At 43.2% G+C, this 20993-nt stretch overlaps 1 protein-coding gene across 1 annotated transcript in view; it reads left to right on the forward strand.

Moving 5' to 3' along the window:
• chd1 (chromodomain helicase DNA binding protein 1) overlaps positions 1–20993 on the forward strand; it is a 66720-nt gene that overhangs the window by 18998 nt on the left and 26729 nt on the right. Inside the window, exons 10-25 of the mRNA XM_080743714.1 lie at positions 52–182; positions 1391–1607; positions 2794–2883; positions 4183–4373; positions 5584–5772; positions 7516–7675; positions 8783–8935; positions 9717–9788; positions 10525–10674; positions 11245–11393; positions 11988–12084; positions 12764–12859; positions 14976–15146; positions 17890–18047; positions 19257–19298; positions 19923–20056. Coding sequence (XP_080599840.1) covers positions 52–182; positions 1391–1607; positions 2794–2883; positions 4183–4373; positions 5584–5772; positions 7516–7675; positions 8783–8935; positions 9717–9788; positions 10525–10674; positions 11245–11393; positions 11988–12084; positions 12764–12859; positions 14976–15146; positions 17890–18047; positions 19257–19298; positions 19923–20056 — 2200 coding nt within the window. The remainder of the gene's footprint in view (positions 1–51; positions 183–1390; positions 1608–2793; positions 2884–4182; positions 4374–5583; positions 5773–7515; positions 7676–8782; positions 8936–9716; positions 9789–10524; positions 10675–11244; positions 11394–11987; positions 12085–12763; positions 12860–14975; positions 15147–17889; positions 18048–19256; positions 19299–19922; positions 20057–20993) is intronic.

The following is a 20993-nucleotide window of genomic DNA, read 5'->3' on the forward strand; positions in this document are numbered from 1 at the left end:
TGACAGCCCCACCCCTGACCATCTTTATCAATGCTAATGTGTTCCTACCAGGTGCTGAAGCAGAGGCCGCGGTTCGTCCCCGTGAAGAAACAGCCGGCGTACATCGGCGGAGGAGCAGAGGGCCTGGAGCTACGAGACTATCAGCTGGACAGTCTGAACTACCTGGCTCACTCCTGGTGCAAGTACGTCCAAACCCCCACTCCTCCCATGGCCCCATGTCTAACCCAGTGTTTCTCAGCCACTGTGCCTGGGGACCTTTGGTGTGCCCCTGAGAAGGGTCAAGTGTGCCCCTTGAAACTGCTTGGAAGCCAGTATTGTATTTATCATTTTAAAAATGAACCTGTCAAAAATGAAACTTGGAGATACAAGGTTTCTTTCCGACAGTGACGATATTTACACACCCGTATCATGTTGGTGTGCCCATGGATTCTTGAGACATTAAAGGTGTTGCCCATGCAGAAAAAAGGTTGAGAAACACTGGTCTAACCCCATAAGACCGGGAACGCTTCTTTGTTACCTAAGCAATTTAACATTTATTTTTTAAAATCTTTGGCTATTGAAAAATAGCAGATATACAAGCTCATATGAAAATAGCGGAGCTTCTATTTTCGGGCACACAACACTGTCGTATGATGAAGTCTAAATCGGCCTTATAGAGAGCTAGTTCTTCTATGGTTTAATGGCATTTATATAACACCTTTTTCCAGAGCACTTTAATGTGCATTAAATTCACACACATTCATTCACCGACGCCAGGAGAAACCATGTATTAATCATGTTAACTCATTTACTGCCCCGACACGAGAATCCTGAGGAAAAGCGGTTGGTCCAGGCTGCTCTGCCCGAGAAACCAAATAATTTAAAGTTGTACCATGTAACTTTTTTTATAAAACAAATCTTAAAATTGTCCTAACTCTTAAATCGCTAAAGTTTTAGAACACCCACTCCGTTATTTTCAGCTTCTGAAGCCTTCTCTTTATATGTTTTCTATGATCCTGACCGGGGTCCGGTTTTCACGCAAAAATTACGTCATCATACACTATCGGCCAATCACAGCGAGGGTTATACACTGCCGGCCAATCACAGCGCATCTTGAAGTGGGGTCGCTAGCTATCACAATAGGGCGGCCATATTTGTAGGCGCCCGTGTGTCTCTATCTATACTCGGGTGAAACACTCCGTTTCTCCGGAATGCCTGAACGCACAGGAACCAGGGACCCCTCTAAAGATAGATCTCGGCGAGGTGGAGGCAGACGCGGGGGTGACGCGGGGGTGTGAGGCCCGGTCCGCGGCGAAAAACGGCCGAAAGACGCGGACGCTACTGACCACTAGTTGAGCAACTTACACAGTATAGCTTTAATTTGATTTAATAATTTTTCCCCTCCCCTCAGAGGTAACAGTTGCATCCTGGCAGACGAGATGGGTTTGGGCAAGACCATCCAGACCATCTGCTTCCTGGACCTGCTCTTCCACGACCACCAGCTGTACGGGCCCTTCATGGTGGTGGTCCCGCTGTCCACGCTCACCTCCTGGCAGAGGGAGTTCCAGCTGTGGGCGCCTCAGATGAACGTGGTGGTCTACCTGGGGGACATCAGCAGCAGGACCATGGTACGTTAGCCATGGTCTCTATAGCTCTATAGCTCTTTACAGGGTTCCCACGGTCATGAAATTCCTGGAAATATTTTGAAATTAGAAGAAAAAAAAAATCATTACTGGAAAAGTTTTGGAATTTATCAAGGGTCCTGGAAGGTCCTGGAAAAAATAGCTGTGCGTTGTCTTTGGTTATTGATTTTGTTAATACCTCTGAAATGACAAATTAAACATGGGCCAAATTGTCAAATGTTAGAGGCAGAAATTGTGAAAATAGCCGATCTACATGCTCACAACGCCTCGCAATCGCGAGGCGTTGTGAGCATGTAGATCTGCTATTTTCACAATAGAAACGTGTTATACAAAATTCCTAAACTCTTAGTGCTCGTCAGGGTGGAGGGTCCCCAGTTAAAATATGATTGTTTCGGGGGCCACGGCCTGAAAAGGTTGAGAACCACTGGCATACACTACCTGTCTTTGGGCATTGCGCATAGTAGTAAGCGACCTGTTATTGAGCTGAATTATTGTTATATAGTCCTGGAAATTGGGTTAAATATTCTGGAAAAGTTTTGGAAAGGTTTTGGAAATGAATTGGTAAAAATGTGTGGGAACCCTGTCTTTAGTATACAGGACATTTTCAGGTCGGGATGCCAACTTTATCCACCCAGGAGGGGGACTGACAACAAGTGAAATTGTTAGTGATCAAACAAAGAAATGATCCTGTACCTCATCCGACACAATTGGAGCTGTAACACTGTCAAATTGAAGCTGGTAAATGGGTTTGACATTTAAGGCCTAATGTCTCAACCGGTTGCAACAAAACTTGTGGATCTCCAGTCATCATGGGCTTTAACACGATGGTCCTAGAATGATTCATCGTGCATGTTCAAATCGCGTATATTTTACATTATTTCAGAGCAAGAAAATAAAATTCCGAGTGAAAACATTTTGCTCATTTCATATTGAGGTGCCCACTCTTCCTGTAGCCTATGTGACATATTATGACTGTAGAGCTTACATTTTATATTTTTCAACATTTTTGCAAGGAGCAGAGCTTATCGTTTTATTTTATTTTACATTTTAGCTGCTCATCGTATGACAAAAGTATATACTGTAAGGAGTTAGGTTTTGTTCACAGTTGGCTTATTTATTTCTGTAATTGGAATATTCACACATTGCCATGTTTCCTCTTCTTTAATTTCAGATCAGAACACATGAGTGGCTACACGTGCACAACAAGAGACTAAAGTTCAACGTTCTTCTGACGACGTATGAAATCCTCCTCAAAGACAAGGTGAGCATGGCTGCTCCGCTGGCTGTCTGGTCTGGGAGTCAGAGTGCCAGTGTGTGTGTGTGTGCTGTGACTGTTTCACAGGTCACACATTAAGATCTGGAGTTATTTTATGCTTTTGCTATTGAAAAATAGCAAATATACAAGCTCACAGCCTGCAAGCTTGTAGATCTGCCATTTTTGTAAAATCTTGAATCTTTGAATATATATTTTTCAAAGCAAACTTTTGTAACGCAACTCTCTGCTTCCAGTGGTCCCTAGAACAACATATTCTGAAATGGGGGTCTGTGGCCAAATACATATCATTTTGGGGGGTCCTTGACATGAAAAGGTTTGAGAACCACTGACATAGAAACATGCGTTTTTCAAAAACCTTACAAGGATTTAGAGGACATTTTCAGAATCGGATCAAAATTCTTGAAATACAAATTTTCAAGATTTTTCAAAAATGGTAGATCTACAAGCTCGCAGTGCGGCACTCTGTGCTGCGAGCTTGTATATCCGCTGTTTTTCACTAGTTAAAGGACAACTTTGTTTTTTTGAGCGGTGGTCACAACGCTCCTATACGTGGCCGTGTGTGTGGGTCTGTCTGTCTGTCTGTCTCCGTCCGTGTCTGTCTGTCTGTCTGTCTGTAGCCTGCAGTAACCTTTTCTGACCACACATGTTAAGGGAGGGGCGCTGTCGCACACACACACACACACACACACACACACACACACACACACACACACACACACACACCACCGCTCAGTTCACACGAGTGTGATTTTTTCAACAAGGGTTCATTTTTTAGATTGTAATTAGAGAAAAGAAAAAGTGAGTGTTAAAGTGTTTTAATTTGCTTTGTTGTTTTATCGCGTTTACTGTGCTAAAATGTGGGGCATGCGTACGCATGGGGGCATGCGTACAAGTGGCTAAATATGTATTTTTAGACACAATGAAGCCAGCAGTTTCTTTATTGCTATTTACAGTAACACTTCTAGCCCCCATAAGTCACATCCAACCATGAAAGGTTACATATTTAGCCACTTGTACGCATGCCCCAACCACGGAAATAAGAATTTCTAAAACAATAGAAAGAAGTAAATGAAATAATTTGAACCCTCATCTTTTATACTCTATAAAACTAAAGTTGTCCTTTAAAGCACAACATAATGGTTAAAGCAGTTAAAATCGAACGTGAAACAAATGCGTTCCAGGTCTAAATGGGTTCAATCTCGTCCTTTTCCCCGGTTTGTCTCTCTCTCTCTCTCTCTCTCTCTCTCTCTCTCTCTCTCTCTCTCTCTCTCTCTCTCTGTACAGTCATTCCTGGGCAATGTGAACTGGGCGTTCATCGGCGTGGACGAGGCCCACCGGCTGAAGAACGACGACTCGCTGCTCTACAAGACCATGATGGACTTCAAGTCCAACCACCGGCTGCTGATCACCGGCACGCCCCTGCAGAACTCCCTGAAGGAGCTGTGGTCCCTGCTGCACTTCATCATGCCCGAGAAGTACGTTCTTGACAGTAGGGCTGTCACAATTATTACATAATCGTCTAATCGCGATTATTTGACATTATCGCAATTATTTTGTCATAATCGTCATAATCGTGAATGTTGAAAAATGTCAGAAATAGTGGAAATGGCAGATCTACAAGCTCACAACGCGTCGCGACGCGTTGTGAGCTTGTAGATCGGCTATTTCCACTTTACTTGTAGATCGGCTATTTCCACTTTACTTTACTTCCACAACTTACTACTTTTTAAGTATAAAGTTGTCAAATATGTCAGTCATTTCTTTGTATATTTAGGTTATGTGTCATATCTACCATATGCAACTTCAAAGCCTAAAAGCCAAACAGAAATGTAATTATCAACGACAAATACACAATTAAATCGTTAATCGCCAATTATTTGAGTGACAATTAATCGTCATGTAAAATGTCATATCGTGACAGCAAGTTTTAGTCATAACCTGTTTCCTCGTCTCACCGTCCAATCTCTGCGAAAACCTGAAAAGTTTTAGTTTTAGTCTAGTTTTAGTCGACTAAATGTCATAAGATTTTAGGCGACTAAATCTACAGTTGATTTAGTGGACTAAAGCGCGACGCGTGGTGAGCTTGTAGATCGCCTATTTTCAGCACGCAACACCTGAGAGCAACCAAAGATAAAATTACTCTCTTCTCCACTAGTCCCTCCCTAACGTTTTAGTCTAGTTTTTATTTTGTTGACGAAATTTTCAATATATTTAGTCTTAGTTTTAGTCGCCACAGCTTAGTTTTCATTTAGTTTTCGTCAGTGAAAAAAACACGGTCGACAAACATTTTTCGTCATAGTTTTAGTCGACGAAATCAACACTGACACACACGGCATATAGATTGTTCATCTTAAAATCGTCTCGTATACGAATCGTAGTCCAAAAATAAACAAACTGTATTGTCGGGGAGGTAGCTCTCTCTTACGATAGTCAGTCACTCTTATTTGATACAGTCTGTTTCTGGCGAGAATCTAACTTAATTCTGCTGTGTTTTCTCACCGTCAGTTGATTCTTCATATACATATGAGTCGAACCACCAAGACCATTTAGTTTATTTTTGGAACACAATTCTTATACAACGCGATATATATAAAAAAAAGTCTCCAGCCGACAAAATGTCAAATTAGACTTTTGAACAACCCGTGCAGTTGTAAACAATGTCCTGGTGGGGGTGCCGTTTCCCAGGTTCCACTCGTGGGATATCTTCGAGGAGGACCACGCCAAAGGCCGGGACACGGGCTACTCCAGCCTGCACAAGGAGCTGGAGCCCTTCCTGCTGCGCCGGGTCAAGAAGGACGTGGAGAAGAGTCTCCCGGCCAAGGTGGAGCAGATCCTCCGCGTGGAGATGAGCGCCATCCAGAAACAGTACTACAAGTAAGAGCCACACTACCCCGGGTCCGCAGTGCTTTCGAGGCCGGACCTGACCGGACGCCGCCAGGCCAATGTATTTCCCACATGCACGCGCAGGAGCGGCACGGAACAGTGCATGCTAGGGCATTCACGAATAGTGATTTTTAGTATTCGAATTATTCAGCCTCAAAGTATTCGAATAGTCGAATATTCGACAGGACTGTCCAAACTGTCAAATATTAACTAAGCAAGAGGCGAACATTGTGAAAATAGCCGATCTACATGCTCACAACGCCTCGCGTTGCGAGGCGTTGTGAGCATGTAGATCTGCTATTTTCACAATATTTATCTGCAGAACAGTCACATTAAATGTAATACCTACAATTCCAAGTGCTTGTCAGGGTGGGGGTCCCCAGTTCAAATATGTTTATTTTGGGGGTCACGGCCTAAAAAGGTTTGAGAACCCCTGGTATAGAGCATTAACAAATTCATCCACCAGGGGAACTCATTATTATGACTTCCTAGCTAGCCAAGCTTTATAAACTATATCTTTTTTAAAGAGAAAACAATAAAATAAAATAAGCGAATATTCGACTTCGGTGAACAACGTCGAATAGTGACTTTGATGTTCGAATGTTCGAATATTTGGTGAATGTCCTAGTGCAGGGGTCTTCAACAGGGGGTCCGCGACCCTCAGGGGGTCCGCGGAGGTACTGCAGGGGGTCCGCGAAATTATTGCTTAAAAAAATAAAATAAAATAAAAAGATTCCAAAAAATGTTTTTTTTTCTTTTCAATTTTCACATTTATGTTAAAAAATAAATCATGATTCTATCCATTTTGAATAGCTTGAATACATGATTAACATGCAATTGACAGATTGTTGATATTATTATATTCTCAGTTAATAAGTAGTAGGCCTAGGCTATGTTAAGAAATGGTAGTGGTACGGCCCACCCTGCTCGCTGTAACTTGTACATGTTTAAAATAAAAAATATGTCGTAGCCCCGACCCCCCCACCCTACGAGGTGGTAGGGGGTCCCTGCTCCATCTCCCCATCAGTTTGGGGGTCCCCGGCCTGAAAACGTTGAAGACCCCTGCCCTAGTGCATGCTAGAACCATAGAGTTATAGGCTATAGGAGTGACGATGCGCTATAGCCTATCTAATCAAATGGCTATTTGCATAACAAGTTTAGCAGTGAGTGGTGGGCTTGCGCTGCACATCCTCCATAGATTCACAGGCCCTAGTAGGCTACCCTATTCATATGGATAGGCTACTTTCCCTGGAACCAAATATTTCGAGATGGGGTTCCGTGGCCAAATGCATATCATTTTGAGGTCTTTGCCATGAGAAAGTTTGAGAACCACTGACATAGAAAGGTAGGTTTTTCAGAAACCTACCCTTGCGATTTTTCAAAAATGGCCGCGCTAGATCTGCTATTTTCTAATAGTTAAAGCATAGAGGAGAAGGCCTTATGCACACCTACAGGGACAGGTGCGTTGGAACGGTGACAATGATGAATGGAAAAGAAGAGTCCCGCACACTGTCTTCACTCACAATAGATTTAATACAACGTTTCGGTCGTTCAGATGCCTGATGAAGGTCTGAACGACCGAAACGTTGTATTAAATCTATTGTGAGTGAAGACAGTGTGCGGGACTCTTCTTTTCCATTCATAATAGTTAAAGCATAAAATAATGGTTAAAGTGGTGAAAATCGAACGTAACAAAGATGCGTTTCCTGGTCCTAATGGGGGTGTGTGTTCCAGGTGGATTCTGACCAGGAACTACAAGGCTCTCAGTAAAGGGAAAGGCAGCACCTCAGGCTTCCTCAACATCATGATGGAGCTGAAGAAGTGCTGCAATCACTGTTACCTCATCAAACCGCCCGAGGACCAGGAGTTCTACAGCCGGGCAGAGGCTCTACAGGTCTGTCAAGTCAAATTAACCCTCTAAGGCCCACTGTTGTAATATTACAACGTTTGTATTTTATCCAAAAAAAGGTTTAAATCATTTTATTTTAGCTCCCCCTACCACCTAAACATCACCATTGGATTCTATTGTTTAGTATTACAATGCCATTGGCCACGATATTTGCATATAAATACCCCCCACAGGGACTGACATTCACACCCGCCACACCCGCTGACATTCCAGAGTTTTGACGAACAACATCACACTTTTTCATGGAAGCTATTCCTCACAAAAACATAAGTAAAATGCCTGTACTATTTTTTTTGGTGATCATTAGAATGTCTAGAATATGTACATATGTTATTATTGTGAAAAATATCCCCCATATGTCAATTAGAGCATGATTTATGATTTATGATTTATGGCTATAAAACCTTACAAAAACATTTTTTTGAAAAAAACATTACATTTTCCTCTTATTAGGACTCCTACAACACCAACTGATTTTTTTCAATTTTTTATTTCAAGTATTTCTATATTTGGGCCTTAGAGGGTTAAAATGATAGTGATCATGGAAAAGCACAATAGAATCCGGACAGATTCGCTCCGTTCCCACGACTCTTTAAAATCCTCCTCAGCCATGATTCGGAGCGTTTTTTTCACCTACCTTTCTGCGTCGCTCTGATCCACGCACGTGTTGTGGCGTTAATTTACCGCATCTGATTCATGGCAGTGGGAATCTGGGTTTAAATGTGTTCTATCGGTTTTTACAGCATTTTATCCGTAGCAGTTGGACATAGGGATGGGACGATACGAACATTTCATATCACGATTATTGTGACTAAAGAAATCGAGATTTGCGGCTATTTTTTTGGCAAAGAGATTTGGTAGAGAGTGAAAAAAAGACTGTATCAAGTACGTATATTATAAGTACGTTTTACCAATAGAGGGTTTACTTTAAATGGTACCAGATATGCAGCTCGGCAAATAAAAGGTGAATTGATCCCAGTGCATGACCCAGGACGATTTCACGATAAATTAAATCTCAGCGATACGATTACCGTGAGGTCCCATCCCTAGTTGGACTGCTGGTTTTAAATGTGTTGCGTTGTGTTTTGGCAGCATCTGATCCGTAGCAGCGGGAAGCTGGTGCTGCTGGACAAGCTGCTGGTGCGTCTGAGGGAGCGCGGACACCGCGTCCTCATCTTCTCCCAGATGGTCCGCATGCTGGACATCCTGGCCGACTACCTCAGGAGCAGGCAGTTCCTATTCCAGGTTGGTATAGCTCGCTGTCGAGTCCTCAAGACAACCCTGAGCTCGAGTCTTTCTTTCTCGGGCCGCGTACACACATTTAAAACCCATTTAGAACGGGTACACTATGTTGTGTATTATTATGTTATGCTTTAACTATTGAAAAATAGCAGATATACAAGCTCACAGCGCGGCACCGAGTGCCGCGCTGCGAGCTTGTAGATCTGCTATTTTTGAAAAATGTCTTTTGAATCCTTCTAAGGTTTTTTTTTTGAAAAACCTATGTTTCTATGTCAGCAATCTGGCCAGCCATCGTCAAAGAAAAGGTCCTTTTTCACTTAAATGGAGCTCAGTTAGTCTGTTCTTGAGAGACTACTATGTCAGTGGTTCTCAAACCTTTTCATGTGAAGGACCCCCAAAATTATATTTATTTGGTTACAGACCCGCATCTGAAAATATTTGGTCCCAGGGACCCCCCAGAAGCAAAATTTGAGTTGCAATCATTCGCTTTGAAAATACATATATTCAAAGATTTGCACGCATTTTCACGACTTTTTCAAAAATAGCAGATCTACCAGCTCGCAGCGCGGCACTCTGCGAGCTTGTATATCTGCTATTTTTCACTGGTTAAAGCATTCAATAATTCTAGGCCTAAATGGGCTAAGGCACATGCTTTATTGCGACCATCAGGTCGCAGTTACTGTGGAAACCTACACCTGCTGTCTGTCAGTCAGTCCCTCTGTCTGTCCGCCACGTCACGGACCCCACCGAACCAGTGATGTAATTGTTGTCTTCTCTCTCGCAGAGATTGGACGGCGGCATCAAGGGTGAGATGAGGAAACAGGCGCTGGATCATTTCAACGCCGAGGGCTCCGAGGTAAGAGGCACACACATCTTTTTCAATTAAAAAAAAATCACTGCTGTTATATCCTACTGGCTCACCTGCCAGGGAGGATTCCCTGATATCTTTTTATTTGATTTGAGGTGTGAGACCTGAGGCCGATTCTACAAATGCCTTCCAAAACCAGTAGTTCTTTTAAGATTTTTTCAAAAACATGTTCAAAAACATTTTCAGAGCATGTCACTTCGTGAATAACCAAAACACTGAACTCTATAACAGTGGTTCTCAACCTGTGGGTCGGGACCCCCAGGGGGTTCCCCAAATTATTTTGGGGGGTTCCCAGATGATTAACTTGATGTGCAACATTGTTTTCTCACTCAACATACAGTATGAGTGTATCGAGGCTATCTGCACATTTCTAAAGTGACAATTTAAGGACTTTTTAATACCTTTTAAAATTACAAATTAAACATTGGCCAAAATGTTAGAGGCAGAAATTGTGAAAATAGCCGATCTACATGCTCACAACGCCTCGCAACGCGAGGCGTTGTGAGCATGTAGATCTGCTATTTTCACAACAGAACCGTGTTATACAATTGTAATGCCTCAAATCTTAGTGCTTGTCAGGGTGAGGGCGTCTCCTGTTAAAATATGATTATTTTGGGGGTTGCGGCCTGAAAAGGTTGAGAACCACTGCTCTGTAATGACAGAGATGCTTTCCCTGTTCTAACTGGGTTAACTGGCCTGTCCCTCCTCCTCTTGCCCGTCACAGGATTTCTGCTTCCTGCTGTCGACGCGGGCGGGCGGTCTGGGCATCAACTTGGCGTCGGCCGACACGGTGGTGATCTTCGACTCGGACTGGAACCCCCAGAACGACCTGCAGGCTCAGGCCCGGGCCCACCGCATCGGACAGAAGAGACAGGTACGCATGCACGCACGCACATCCAGGGACTAACCACTTAACAAGCTCACAGCGTGCCGCGCTGCAAGCTTGTAGATCTGCTATTTTTGAAAAATCCTGTTTTTTTTGCAAGTCTTTGAATATATCTACTTGAAAGCTAACATTTGTAACTTTAATATTTGCTTCTGGGTGGTCCCTGGAACAACATATTTTGAGATGGGGGTCCGTGGCCAAATACATGTAATTTTGGGGGTCCTTGACATGAAAAAGTTTGAGAACAGCATGATTTAGAAGAAGGATTTGGAAGTCAGGTCAAAGATCGGGTCAAATATATTCAAAGACTTGCACTCATTTTCATGATTTTTCAAAAATAGCAGATCTACAAGCTCGCAGCACGGCACTTGGTTGGTGCCTCGCTGTGAGCTTGTATATCTGCTATTTTTCTAAACTTAAAGCATAAAATAATGGTTAAAGTGGTTAAAATCTAACACGACTCAGGCGCGTTCCAGGTATTTGAGAGTTAAAAGGAATAGCGCGTTCCAGGTCTAAACGGGGTTTATGGACTAACATCGAGGGTTTGAATATCTCCAGGTGAACATCTACCGGCTGGTGACCAAGGGCTCTGTGGAGGAGGAGATCATCGAGAGGGCCAAGAAGAAGATGGTGCTGGACCACCTGGTCATCCAGAGGATGGACACCACGGGCAAGACCGTGCTGCACACGGGAGCCGCTCCCTCCAGGTAGTCACCTGACACATGACCATTCATTGTGTTTTTTAGTTTTTGACATTGAAATGTCTTAAAGGGGCCCCACCATGCTTTTAAAAATATATATTTTATATAAATATTGGTCCATAATACGGTTTTATACATGTTTTAGCCTAAACAACCACTTGGATATTAAAATGTCATCTGTCTCTGTCTCTAATTCCAAGCCATTTTAGATGCAATACCAAAATATCCTTTGTTGGCAACGGGGCACTGTCTTTGGGCTAAAATTGGAACGATACAGCGAATATAAGAGAACCACAATGAGAACCATGTAGAGTCACACACACATTCACTCACACTTTAACACACACATTCACCCATTCACTCACACATGCACACACGCCAACGGCAGATGAAACCATGGAAGCACCAACCTGCTCGTCAGGAGCAGTTAGGGGTTCTGTGTCTTGCTCAAGGACACTTACATGGCGAGCTGGTGGGGACCTCTGCCGAAATAAAACAATCTGAGTATGCATATCTGACGGGGGGGGGGGGGGGGGGGGGGTGTTAATTAAATACAGTGACCATGTCATGTTTTCATGTTACCTCTGTCTCTCCTAATAGTTCAACGCCATTCAACAAGGAGGAGTTGTCGGCCATTCTGAAGTTTGGAGCGGAGGAACTCTTCAAAGAGCCAGAGGGGGAGGAGCAGGAACCGCAGGTTAGAAAACCATCATATATGTTGATACATCTTGCCTCATGTTATTGAGGTGTGTTAGACATCCACATTTAATCACGTGTATCTGTGTTTTTGACTGTGACAATTCTCTGCAATGAAAATATTCCTGTGGCATAAGCCCAATTCATATTTGGCTGCACAACAAAAATCACACTCGTGTGAACTGAGCGTGTGTGTGTGTGTGTGTGTGTGTGTGTGTGTGTGTGTGTGTGTGTGTGTGTGTGTGTGTGTGTGTGTGTGTGTGTGTGTGTGTGTGTGTGTGTGTGTGTGTGTGTGTGTGTGTGTGTGTGTGTGTGCAACAGCGCCCCTCCCTTAACATGTGTGGTCAGAAAAGGTTACTGCAGGCTACGGAGACAGACATACAGACAGACAGACAGACCCACACACACGGCCACGTATAGGAGCGTTGTGACCACCGCTCAAAAATAGCCAACCTATAAGTTCACAAGTCGTTGAGCTATACAGTATGTGTATAATTATGTACTTATAATTTTATTATTTCTTTCATTCTGTGACTAATAACGACTTGACATGATATGCAACAGTCAATACATTAAGTGACGAATGCGTCGCGTGGGGAGCTTGTCGAGCGTCTGTTTTTGTTGTGAGATGAATGAATGACTTGGGCCTACCGTAATACATTTGTACATCTCACCTGCAGGAAATGGATATCGACGAGATTCTGAAACGAGCAGAGACCAGGGAGAACGACCCAGGACCTTCCACCGTGGGAGAGGAACTGCTGTCTCAGTTCAAGGTAAAAAAGGTTATTGAATGCTTTAAACCAGTGAAAAATAGCAGATATACAAGCTCACAGCGCGGCACCGAGTGCCGCGCTGCGAGCTAGTAGATCTGCTATTTTTGAAAAAGTCGTGAAAATGCGTGCAAATCTTTGAATATATATGTATTTTCAAAGCGAACGTTTGTTACTGAAATTTTGCTTCTGGGTGGTCCCTGGAACTAAATATTTTGAGATGGGTGTCCGTGGCCAAATAAATATCATTTTGGGGGTCCTTCACATGAAAAGGTTTGAGAACCACTGACATAGTAGTCTCTCAAGAACAGACTAACTGAGCTCCAGTTAAGTGAAAAGGACCTTTTCTTTAAAAAAGAAAACGTTTGTTTCCCCACTAGTTTCCCACATTGCAGGTTCCTCCAAACACAAGTGTTTCTAATAAAGACACTGTTATGGGGGCGTGTCCACCAAGACGTTATTTTCTTCTCGGCCAAAACAAAAAAAACGCTTCTAAGCGCCCGAGGTGAAAATATTTCGGCTTTGGCAAGCACGTGAAACAAGAACAAAAGAAACCTCGTCACGCTTTTGGGGTGGTCTCTGACTGAAAAGTTATGCTATTCTGTAAAAGAATGGCAGTCAAACATTGATATGACCGTGTGTGGATAGGGATGGGATGATTTGAACATTTCATATCACCATTGTGATCAAAGAAATTGTGATTTACGATATTATCGCGATAATCAAAATATCCCCAACATCCATTGTCCTGGGGAACATTTTCCAAAGAAATAGCAGATCTACAAGCTCACAACCCGACACTTTTGTGAGCTTGTAGATCGGCTATTTTTTGGCAAAGAGATTTGGTAGAGAGTGATATGCAGCTCGGCAAATAAAATGTGAATTAATCCCAGTGCATGACGGAGGATAATTTCACGATAAATGTAAATCTCCACGATACGATTTATTGTGAGTGTTTTTTTTTATCACAATAAACGATGATAATAGGGCATTCACGAATAGTGATTTTTAGTATTCGAATTATTCGACGTCAAAGTATTCGAATAGTCGAATATTCGACAGGACTGGCCAAACTGTCAAATATTAAGTAAGCAAGAGGCGAACATTGTGAAAATAGCCGATCTACATGCTCACAACGCCGAGTTTCCAAGTGCTTGTCAGGGTGGGGGTCCCCAGTTCATATATGTTTATTTTGGGGGTCACGGCCTAAAAAGGTTTGAGAAGCCCTGGTATTAATGCGTTTCTGGTCCACGTAACACTGATAAGAACTAGATGCGTGCGCAGGGTCGGTACCAAAATTAGCCAATGAAACCAGCGCTCCCCAAAACAACAGGTTTGGGGATTGGACGGAATTGATTACATGATACAGTCAGCTGTGCATTTAGTCTCAATGTTTGTAAACAATAAACCCGTCTATAGAGCATTAACAAATTCATCCACCAGGGGCATTGACAACTCATTCTTATGACTTCCTATCTAGCCACGCTTTATAATAACCTATATTTATTTTTAAAGAGAAAACAATAGAGCATCGCAGCGGAAGTGGATTCCTGGGGTCACTTAATATTCCCCATTCATTTTCGCCATAGACTTTTACAAAAATATTTATAACAATTATGTTAAGCCTCGAACCAAGCCATCCAGGATGGAGGTGAATCATGATCATATAACCTTTTTTGCTATGAAAAGAACATTTTGAAAATCGCTAAACAAAGGGTAGTTATTAAATGTAGTATATCAAATAATGTAATATTAAAATATGTTTTCACATAGGATCAAAGGTTATATGATCATGATTCACCTCCATCCTGGATGGCTTGGTTCGAGGCTTAACATAATTGTTATAAATATATTTGTAAAAGTCTATGGTGAAAATGAATGGGGAATATTAAGTGACCCCAGGAATCCACTTCCGCTGCGACGCTCTATAAAAATAAGCTAATATTCGACTTCAGTGAACAACATCGAATAGTGACTTTGATATTCAAATATTCGGTGAATGCCCTAGTGCATGACGGAGGATAATTTCACGATAAACGTAAATCTCCGCGATACGATTATGGTGAGTGTTTTTTTATCACGATGAACGATAATAACGATTATTCTCCCATCCCTGCAGGTGGCCAACTTCACCATGATGGAGGAGGAGGACATGGACTCTGAGCACAACCACCGAGGCTGGGACGACATCATCCCCGAGGAGCAGAGGATGAGGATGGAGGAGGAGGAGAGGCAGAAAGAGCTGGAGGAGATCTACCTGCTGCCCCGCATGAGGAACTGTGCCAAACAGGTACTATGCTAGATCTACCTGCTGCCTCGCATGAGGAACTGTGCCAAACAGGTACTATGCTAGATCTACCTGCTGCCTCGCATGAGGAACTGTGCCAAACAGGTACTATGCTAGATCTACCTGCTGCCCCGCATGAGGAACTGTGCCAAACAGGTACTATGCTAGATCTACCTGCTGCCTCGCATGAGGAACTGTGCCAAACAGGTACTATGCTAGATCTACCTGCTGCCCCGCATGAGGAACTGTGCCAAACAGGTACTATGCTAGATCTACCTGCTGCCTCGCATGAGGAACTGTGCCAAACAGGTACTATGCTAGATCTACCTGCTGCCTCGCATGAGGAACTGTGCCAAACAGGTACTATGCTAGATCTACCTGCTGCCCCGCATGAGGAACTGTGCCAAACAGGTACTATGCTAGATCTACCTGCTGCCTCGCATGAGGAACTGTGCCAAACGGGTACTATGCTAGATCTACCTGCTGCCTCGCATGAGGAACTGTGCCAAACAGGTACTATGCTAGATCTACCTGCTGCCCCGCATGAGGAACTGTGCCAAACAGGTACTATGCTAGATCTACCTGCTGCCTCGCATGAGGAACTGTGCCAAACAGGTACTATGCTAGATCTACCTGCTGCCTCGCATGAGGAACTGTGCCAAACAGGTACTATGCTAGATCTACCTGCTGCCTCGCATGAGGAACTGTGCCAAACAGGTACTATGCTAGATCTACCTGCTGCCTCGCATGAGGAACTGTGCCAAACAGGTACTATGCTAGATCTACCTGCTGCCTCGCATGAGGAACTGTGCCAAACAGGTACTATACTAGATGTACCTGCTGCCTCGCATGAGGAACTGTGCCAAACAGGTACTATACTAGATCTACCTGCTGCCTCGCATGAGGAACTGTGCCAAACAGGTACTATACTAGATGTACCTGCTGCCTCGCATGAGGAACTGTGCCAAACAGGTACTATACTAGATCTACCTGCTGCCTCGCATGAGGAACTGTGCCAAACAGGTACTATACTAGATCTACCTGCTGCCTCGCATGAGGAACTGTGCCAAACAGGTACTATGCTAGATCTACCTGCTGCCTCGCATGAGGAACTGTGCCAAACAGGTACTATGCTAGATCTACCTGCTGCCTCGCATGAGGAACTGTGCCAAACAGGTACTATACTAGATCTACCTGCTGCCTCGCATGAGGAACTGTGCCAAACAGGTACTATGCTAGATCTACCTGCTGCCTCGCATGAGGAACTGTGCCAAACAGGTACTATACTAGATCTACCTGCTGCCTCGCATGAGGAACTGTGCCAAACAGGTACTATGCTAGATCTACCTGCTGCCTCGCATGAGGAACTGTGCCAAACAGGTACTATGCTAGATCTACCTGCTGCCTCGCATGAGGAACTGTGCCAAACAGGTACTATACTAGATGTACCTGCTGCCCCGCATGAGGAACTGTGCCAAACAGGTACTATACTAGATCTACCTGCTGCCTCGCATGAGGAACTGTGCCAAACAGGTACTATACTAGATCTACCTGCTGCCCCGCATGAGGAACTGTGCCAAACAGGTACTATACTAGATCTACCTGCTGCCTCGCATGAGGAACTGTGCCAAACAGGTACTATGCTAGATCTACCTGCTGCCTCGCATGAGGAACTGTGCCAAACAGGTACTATGCTAGATCTACCTGCTGCCTCGCATGAGGAACTGTGCCAAACAGGTACTATACTAGATCTACCTGCTGCCTCGCATGAGGAACTGTGCCAAACAGGTACTATGCTAGATCTACCTGCTGCCTCGCATGAGGAACTGTGCCAAACAGGTACTATACTAGATGTACCTGCTGCCTCGCATGAGGAACTGTGCCAAACAGGTACTATACTAGATGTACCTGCTGCCCCGCATGAGGAACTGTGCCAAACAAGTACTAGGGCATTAACGAAAATGTCGACAAGTCGACTTAATTACACAAGTCGGCTCCCACCAGAGAAAGTCGAAGTTGAATAAAAATAAAAAAAATACTTTCTATTGTAAAAATAGCCGATCTAAATAGCAGATAAAACAGACAATCTACCTACCGTATTTTCCGGACTATAAGGCGCACTTAAAAGCCTTTAATTTTCTCAAAAAACTACAGTGCGCCTTATAGTCCAGTGCGCCTTATATATGGATCATTCATTGACATTGACATTCCCTTTAGCACAGCTCCATCTGTTGGATGCATAACGCAACGGTAGCGTCTATTATGTGCGCCTTATAGTCAGGTGCGCCTTATATATGAAAACAGTTTGAAAATAGACCATTCATTGACAGTGCGCCTTATAGTCAGGTGCGCCTTATAGTCCAGAAAATACTGTACTCACAGCATGCATGATGAAGCAGAGCTTTGCTTTACCAAAAGACGCACACATTTGACACTTGGAGATACAAGGTTTCTGCCCGACAGTGATGATATTTTAGTGATTATGTTGCAAGGAAAACGTTCAGATAATAGCCATTTTGGTTAGAACTGACTGAAAATAACTTTGCACTTCAAGTCTAAAATTATACAAAAAAAATGTAAGTGTCCAAATAAATTCCAAATATTATCAAATTATCTCGCGGCACCCCTGGACTGCCGTCACGGCACCCCAGGGTGCCCCGTCACCCACGTTGAAAACCCCTGCCATAGAGGACCACAATGCTGATGACGGGACCCTAGATTAATTGTGTATTTTTCCCCCCCACAGAGCTTTAACGGTAACGAGAGCAGGCGGAGCAGGAACAGGCGGTACTCGGGGTCCGACAGCGACTCCATCTCGGACCGCAAGAGGCCCAAAAAGCGAGGAAGGCCGCGGACCATCCCACGAGAGAACATTAAGGGCTTCAGCGACGCGGAGATCAGGAGGTAGTCTTTCAGGTTATCAGTGGATGCTATAGAGACCAGCATGTGCTATAAACCAGGCATCACCCTAAAGCCCTTTGCACACAGGCGCGTTTATCCGCACGGATAAAACGGACAATTTCACTTTTTAAAAAGAAAACAATGATTCTCTACGACCTCATGCACACCGGATCCGAATTAGCCGTGCGACGAGTGTCTGCCGCCGTGCGTCTTTTTCTCGATCGAACCCAGTTCGATTTGTGCGTCTTGTCGCATGCGGTAAAAAACTCATCACTCCTTTTATGACTACTTTTGGGATCCGCAGCGCCGATTCCACACAGCATTGCACACCAAATCCAATGCGTTTTATTCATGCAGCAAACGAAAAAAACGCAACTGTCCTGTGTGCAAAGGGCTTAACTCAACTTGGGTTGGTTTAAAGGTGTATTCAGTGATAATGAAAGTGGCCGGGGGTCATCTTGTCCCTTACTGGCCTTACAGCGTGGAAATGTTTAGTTTTTTTATAGATTTTTTACACCATTATAATGTTCTCGTTTTGATCATTAGACCCAATCACTGGATATCGGTAGGCCTACGTCTCCAGCTTCAGGATATGTATGATACTGGTTTACTACGAGACTGGCATTTTATGAGTTCAGTAGTTTACAATCTAGGCATTTAGCAGACGTTCTTAATTCAGAGCGACTGTGGTTCTCGAAACCTTTATTTTGACCATCATAACTAAACATCATAACATAACTACGGCCATACTCTACCCTGATTGGTCGAGGACTGGCTGGCCACCTCTGAAACCCGAATCTAGCTATGCTCGTAACACGAGCCATGGTGGAAGTCCTTATATGGTCAGCACACATTCTAGTGAGGAGAATGAATGGAAAATGTACCAATTATATTTTTATTTGAATGAAATACAATCACTGAATATACCTTTAAGTAAAACCCTTCAATAATAATAGATATTTAAGTTATTTTAAAGGACAACTTTGTTTTTTTATAATTAGATTCAATTAAACTAATTTACTGTTTTCTATCGTTTTAGCCATTTTAGCGATTTTTGATGCGTACAAGTTGCTAAATATGTCTTTTTAGACACAATAAGCCGGCGATTTCTTTATTACTATTTACAGTAACACTACTTGCCCCCCCATAAGTCACATCTGCCCATGGTGCATCTTGGGCAGTGCAATTTAACATTTCTTGATCTCTCACCAGATTTGTTAAAAGCTACAAGAAGTTTGGCGGGCCTCTTGAACGGTAAGTCCTCACAGCCTATTTGAACCAAATGGTTAAGAATCTCACGCGATCCGCTTGGCCGATACGTTGCTAAGGGTCTCTTCCCAGTGTTGTTGTTTTACAGCAAATTTTGATTTAGTTTTAGTCATAGTCTTTTGAATAAAATGTAATTTCGTTTTAGTCATAATTTAGTCACCTGAAAAGTATTAGTTTTAGTCTAATTTTAGTCGACTAAATATAAGATTTTCTACAGTTGATTTAGTCGACTAAAATGTATTTTGGCAGGCCTTGATGGCATCCTAATGACTGATTTTACACTTGGTTGTGTGATATATTGTGTGATAAAATAGCCGATCTACAAGCTACGAGCTTGTAGATCGGCTATTTTCAGCACGCAACACCTGAGAGCAACCAAACATAAAATGACTCTCTTCTCCACTAGTCCCTCCCTAAAGTTTTAGTCTAGTTTTTAGTTTGTTGACGAAATTGTCAATATATTTAGTCTTGGTTTTAGTCACCACAGCTTAGTTTTTGTTTAGTTTTTATTTCGTTTTCGTCAGTGAAAAAAAAACACAGTCGACAAACATTTTTCGTCATAGTTTCAGTCGACAAAATCAACGCTGCTCTCTCCCCTTGGGTTCTCAGGTTGGATGCCATCGCTCGCGACGCAGAGCTGGTGGACAAGTCGGAGCACGACCTGAAGCGGCTGGCAGAGACGGTTCACAACGGCTGCCTGAGAACGTTGCGGGAAAACCCCTGTGGCGCGGAGAAGACGTCAGGTCAGCAGAAACGCCTTTACACACTGTAGACTAGAGCAGTGGTTCTCAACCTTTTCAGGCCGCGACCCCCAAAAAAATCATATTTTAACTGGGGACCCCCCACCCTGACGAGCACTAAGAGTTGCGGCATTTCATTTTGCATAACACGGTTCTATTGTGAAAATAGCGGATCTATTGTGAAAATAGAGATCGGATATTTTCACAATTTCTGCTTCTAATATTTGATCATTTGACCAATGTTTAATTTGTCATTTTAGAGGTATTAAAAAAGTCCCTAAAGGAGTAGTTCACCCCCAAAATGACCTTTTTTCTATTGATTAGTCACGCCATGGAGAGTAGAGTTCAATAATACTTTTTGGTTTTTGTCACATTCCTAAGACAAAAATTTGATTCGAGTAATCAATAGAAAAAAAGTCATTTTGAGGGTGAACTACTCCTTTAAATTGTCACTTTAGAAATGTGCAGATACCCTCTATACACTTAAACCTTAGGTTGGTTTGTTGAGTAGGTATTTCATTTCATTACTGTTGAGTGAGAAAACAATGTTGCACATTAAGTTAATCATCTGGGGGACCCCCCAAAATCATGTGGGGACCCCCAGGGGGGTCCCGACCCACAGGTTGAGAACCACTAGCCTAGAGCAGTGGTTTCCAAACACCGGGTCGGGGACCCATACGTGGGTCGCCGACACATTTTTACGGGTCCCTTAATTTTTTGGTTTCCTGCTTTGTTTTGAATTATTATTTCAAAATATTTTCTAAAAACCTCCCCCAAAAAGCTACGCTTTTCATGAATTAAAGTAATTAGTAAACCCAAGTGAAGACGTAAAGTCAAAATGTTGCAATGCCGTTGCCTAAAATAAGTGTTTCTATAAGTGTTTCTATAAGTCAGGGGTGCCCAAACTTTTTTGACGTGAGATCTACTTTTAAAATGACTA

This window comes from Nannobrachium achirus (assembly GCF_963921795.1).
Source record: "Nannobrachium achirus genome assembly, chromosome: 15".
NCBI classification, from domain to species: Eukaryota; Metazoa; Chordata; class Actinopteri; order Myctophiformes; family Myctophidae; genus Nannobrachium; species Nannobrachium achirus.